The sequence below is a fragment of the Cariama cristata genome, unplaced genomic scaffold, assembly GCF_000690535.1.
Source record: "Cariama cristata isolate BGI_N322 unplaced genomic scaffold, ASM69053v1 scaffold11335, whole genome shotgun sequence".
In the NCBI taxonomy this organism is placed as follows: Eukaryota; Metazoa; Chordata; class Aves; order Cariamiformes; family Cariamidae; genus Cariama; species Cariama cristata.
In genome coordinates, this window is record NW_009618168.1 from 44,315 (window position 1) to 49,949 (window position 5,635).

Genomic DNA, 5,635 nt, shown 5'->3' on the forward strand with positions numbered 1-5,635 from the left:
TTTTGTCTTCTGTATAGATTATGTGATGTAAAAGGAGTTCTATAAACTACATATTTTTTTGCTTTTTACTGCTCTTTAAGCATAAGAAAATATGCGGCTGTACAAATTGAATTGCTATAGGTTAAAAAGATTTTTTCTTGTAGTCATATTTATTGCAATATGATCATCAAGTAATCTATTTCGTAATTCATGATTAACTTTTTGGTGTATTTTTTTTATTTATCGGCTGCAGCTGACCAAGTAAACAGGTCATGGCACGCTTAACGAAGAGACGACAGGCAGATACAAAGGCTATCCAGCATCTTTGGGCAGCTATAGAAATAATCCGGAACCAGAAGCAAATTGCTAACATTGACCGTATTACAAAGTAAGTGATCTGTTCCAAAAAAAGTCTTGATGAGGGGGAAGGTTGATGCTATTAAAAGCCCTGGGAAACAGAGAGAGTAAACATTGTGAGAGACTGTGAAACAGTTACGTGCACTTCTGTGTTACTAATTATCTAATTATAAAAAAACCCACCTTATAGAATTGAGCACCTAAAGATCCTAAAGTGAGGCTTAATCTATTGAATAGAGATCTTAGTCACCCTGTATTTGTTTTGTATAAGCATCTTTAGGAAATATGCAATGTTTATAGTACTTGAACTGAGTTTAGCATGTCAGAGTTGTACTCACTTGGTAGCTTGGTGAAAATATGAGAAGTAGATGTAACATTTAAGGAGAAAAGGGCAGTAAAATCTATAAATAATCTAATCTTTAGGAAAATGTGATAGGCCAATGGAGAACTCTTTTCCAGAGGCAAAAATAAACTTGAAGTATTAGGTTGCTCAAACAAGTAAGAAGCCATATTTGCTGAGATGGGCATAGGATGCTTTTAAAGAAGACATGAGATGATTACAACCTATGCCAAATACTATTGTTAATATTAAAATATTCTTCAAAATTTATTAGGTGCTGTATACACAGAGAAATATATATTCTTTGTTCTGTGGAGCTTGCAATGTGTAAAAAGATCTAGAGTATTAAAATACCTTTTAAGATAACTTGGAGTAGCCACTGTAATAAAAACTGAGAGAGGTTTTGTGCCTCTCTGTTTTGCCTGCATTTCCACGCCAACATGTACGTCACATTTGTCAAAGAAATCAATATAAATAATTTAAAAGAGCAAATGTAACCATTTGGCAGCTCTTCAGTTGCCAGAACCAATGTGAACGGATGAGGCCAGAGAGCATTAAAGGGGAGTTATAAACAGTGCAGGTGACTAACGGAGTGAAAATCATTATAACATAGTCCACTGACAGAGTTTGGAAGCTCTGGGGTGGAAGTGACAGGCAAAAGTGGTTTCGTAAGTGGAAGAAGTGTAACAGTTCCAGTTCTCCAAACATAGTGAACAGGTGAAAGGAAAAAGGTGATGTCTCAAATGAATTAGTGTGTACCTGGCTCCTACAACAAAGGAAAATGCACCTTTATACTGAAAAGCACCTTTGCAGAGAGAGAGAGAGTTCCAAGCGGCTTGAGGGGGAGATTGTGTTTTAGAGAATTTAATTTTTGAGGTTGCACTTGAGTTTCAGAATGCTTTAAAGCATATATATTTGCATCGTGTCTCCAAAGAGACAACTGAGTAAACTAATGCTATACACTTTCCATTTTAACCTTTCAAATTACTTGCTCCAGGCCATATATTAGCTGAGTTTGTTAGCTGTTTATGCTCTTTTTATATGTAATAAAGGGAGACAGACATATCTAGCTGAGGATTCATCCCACTCTTATGAGAGGTGCCTATTTTAAGACAGTGCAAATAACATTTAGCTGGGTAAAGTTAGGTAAGACAAATCCTGTCATTACAAACAAGGTTGGGAAAACAAGTAATTAGATCCTAGAAAAAGAAGTACTGCTCTTGGTAACTGAAGGGTAGTTTGATTTTTCGAAAAACAGTCTAGATCCAAATTGTATGACTCATTTCTAATCAGAAGAAAAATAACTGAATAAACAGAGATGCAAGCAACCTTAGTACACTGAGAAAGATGTGCAAGGTTTTAGCAGTGAAGAGCAATCTAAAAAGTTCTTGGACATTAGAAATGTTCCACATGCGTATTAGTGCAGACAAGAGTGATGAAAGTGATCTAGTTTCTATTACATGATATTTTTAAGGAGATAACTTTTGACAAGGAAAAGGTAAAGACCTTCGAGTTGCTTTACTAGTCATTGATGAAGAAACACAGATGACTTAGTAAATGAGTATGTATATTACATAATATTCAAAATAAAGTTCTGAAATTAGCAGGGTGGCAAAATATCTCTTCTGATGAAAACTGAGCAGCTGATATATTCTTCCAGGCTCAAAGAGCATTTGGTCAAGGACAACTGCAATTCCTTGAAAGATCAGTTAGTGTCTGGGCACATAGGCAAATTTATGAATAATAAGAAAGATCAAAACCAAGCAGTGGTCAAAAGTGAGTATTATGAGCATATATACATAGTTAGAGCTAAAGGGAGGATTCTTATACTTGGATTAGTAACATTTTTTAGAAGTGTTAATACCTCTTGGGATTGACTAAAAGAGCGGCTTTGCAAATTACAAGTATTTGCAAGTAATAATGACAATGAAATTTATGCAAGCATGTCTTATTCCAGAGTAAAGATACAGAAAACCACCAAGATAATCTTTTTTTATAAACACATGTTTAAGGTGAGTGACAGTCATCCTACTGTGTCATATAGTGGATGGCAACTGTGTACTTTCAGAGAACTTCACAAGTTGAAAAGATGATTCATGATGTGATTTTTATTTTCTTTTTGCCATAGTTTTAGGGTTCATTTTTTGCTAGAGACAAGTTGTCCTGTGTATTTGGTGACCTGTTATTCCAAATACCTTCACAGCAGAATCTCTATTGCTGCTTTCTTCATCAGACAGTTTGCTACTTTTAGGCAAATCTATTTCTTGGCTTTTCTCCTAACTGGCAGCTCAGCATGGTTGTCTCCCTCTTCCTAACATACTCCTGTTTATTTCATTTACTTCTTGCTTTTCTTAGTCTTCTGGTGCTGAGTAGAAGCCACTGTACATGCCAAGGAGCATTTACCTTCTATGACCATGGAGGAAATGTAGGTAATATAAGAAGAGGATTCACTGATTATAGATTATGAACTGTTTCAACTCAATATGTAAAAAAGACAAATTTATGTAACATGTTAAAATATGTAAAATATAAACTATGCGCTTTACGTGCAATTGTTAAAAAATACCTGGGGTAAAGAATACTGGCAATGGAAAGTATGCAGGAAAAATCTATAGAACTAGCCACGCATTTTCTGTAGAGAACATAAGAGTAGGAGGACAGTGTAGGAGGAGCCAAGAGCACTAGAAGGTACTTCTAATATTATCAGGAAAAACCTATAAGGAAAGAGGCCCTTTAATTAAAAGCAGACTAAATCAAGTATGCTTTGCTTTTTAAATTGATGAGGGGGAAAAGCAAGAATAGAAAAATGCGTGATTAGAAGTGATTGAGAACTGTCTTACATTGAGGAAAGAGTCACTTGGAAAATTTGAATACGCAAGTCAGAGCTTTTAAGAAATTAGTAAGCTTACTGAACTTTTGGCAATTGTTTTAGAAAGGTCATTGCATGCAGAGAAGTATTAAGAAACACAAGAAAGATGACTATTTTTGAAGGAATTAAAAATGTGTATGTGTAACACTGTTAATTGGAGTATTATGTAAATACTTAAATAAAAGCATTGGTAGGGAAGAGATCACACTGCACAGACTTGATGTCTCAAAAAAACCCCATCAACAAATCATTATATGAAAGAGATTCTGCAATTTTAGTGATTATATGTGGGGGTACATTGTAGTTGGAAAGGTACCATCGAATTGTTGGAGATAAGCATTCTTCAGTAGCTTGAAAACTAATTGAAGCACTGAAAACCGATACTAACAAGAAGTAACAGTGCAGTGAATTTGAAGGAATTAGTACTGAAAGTGAAAACTGCCTTTTAAAGAGAACTTTAAAAATATATATAAATTTCTGTCTTTGTACATAGACTTCAGTGTGTTCAGTACATTTTTATTTAATGGTAAAACTTATTTGAAAGCAGTGGTAACATTGCTGTAAAGCTATGCGAAATAAATATTCTCACATGGCTTATATTGTCATAGTGTATCTCAGGGCAATAATTGTAATCATTTAAAATCTAACTACTAGAAATATCTAACATTTCTAAACTACCAAGTTACTTAATAACAAAACGATATTTCAGAGAGGTATTTATCAAGAAATATGACTTATTTTTCTGTCCATACTTGATATTGGCATAATTTGACCCTAATATGTCAATTATTTAGATTAGGAGTATTGGTATTAGTTATGCTGTACACACTAGCAGAGAAATGGCTTCCTATATCTTGTGAATTCTCTGTCAAGAAGACAAATTGTTCATCCCTAAAAGTGTGTTAAAAATTATAATTATGCTTTGACTTTCTGTTTTTTCCTCATTATCTTCCATCTGTTTTGGATTTGGGGTAACCTCAAAATTGATTCTATGGAATAAAATGCCTTAAAATACACTGGAAAAAGGCATGCATATTTAAATGAGTAGGATAAATTATTGACATTCAGTTGCATAGCAGATTAGTAAGTATTTCTGTACAGACATGTTCCTAAAGTTCTCTTTCTTCAGCTACTTCAGTCTTCCAATTTCTTTTATAGTATTTTCTTTATAATTCCCTTGCAGGTAATTGGATTCCTAAGATTTAATTAACTTAATAAATATTAATTAAATATTTACCCTTTTTCTCACAAGTTATTGGGTTTTCTCAGTAACAATTTATGAACATCTCATGATCTTTATGATTAGTTCAGAGTTCATTATTAAGTTAATGTTATTAAAATACCCAATTGGCAAATACAGTGTTCTAGAACTATTATTGGCCACTTTCAAGATTTTGTCTTGTAAACAGATAATTATTCTGGTTTCTAAACTATTCCATGAAGATTAATATGAAGAACCAAACCAGAATTCTTTTCTTCCACACTTCCTTCCTCATATTTTTTTTCTCTCTCCCTTTGATGTGTTTCATGATTTATTTAGTTGCTTGGCTGTCTCTTATAAGGCTGCATCTATACTGTCTTTGTGTACTGTGACAGGGAATGCCCTGGCACCATCTGGAGCAGATATGTTGTGACCACACCACATTGGCTTGACTCATGGAGTGTTTCTTTGGCCCTGACATATTCTTTGTCTGTTTTATATGTGTGTGTGGTTCTTCAGTTCTAAGCGCCAAAAATAATACAGCCCACAGCAATACTATTCTTGAAACTTGAAGCTAGAGGCATGATGGTTTGCCATTGGGCATGATGTGAAGGCATCTGAGGACACATAGCATGCTGGAACAGTGTTGGAGTGTCCTTGGCAGAAGGAGCCAATCTTGGCATGGTTTACATCCATGTTCTCTGTCAGGAGCAAATGAACCTCTGGGCCATGCTTTGCCTTTTTCCCAGGAGGAATAAGTTGGCTTCCTCCAGAATGGAGCCTGAGAATGAGTTAGTTTGAGAATAAAACCAAGAATGACCATAGTCCACAGGGTAGAGGTATCCCAGCTTCTGGGGGGGGGGGGGGGGGGGGGGGGGGGGGGAGAGAG

At 35.0% G+C, this 5,635-nt stretch overlaps 1 protein-coding gene across 1 annotated transcript in view; it reads left to right on the forward strand.

Annotated features, from left to right (window-relative positions):
* Positions 1-238: 238 nt before the first annotated feature.
* The window catches only part of LOC104162102 (zinc finger MYND domain-containing protein 11), a gene marked incomplete at its 3' end in the record, with an annotated part of 50,215 nt that continues 44,818 nt past the window's right edge, over positions 239-5,635 (forward strand). The window contains exon 1 of the mRNA XM_009700753.1: positions 239-367. Within this exon, the coding sequence (XP_009699055.1) occupies positions 252-367 (116 nt within the window). The remainder of the gene's footprint in view (positions 368-5,635) is intronic.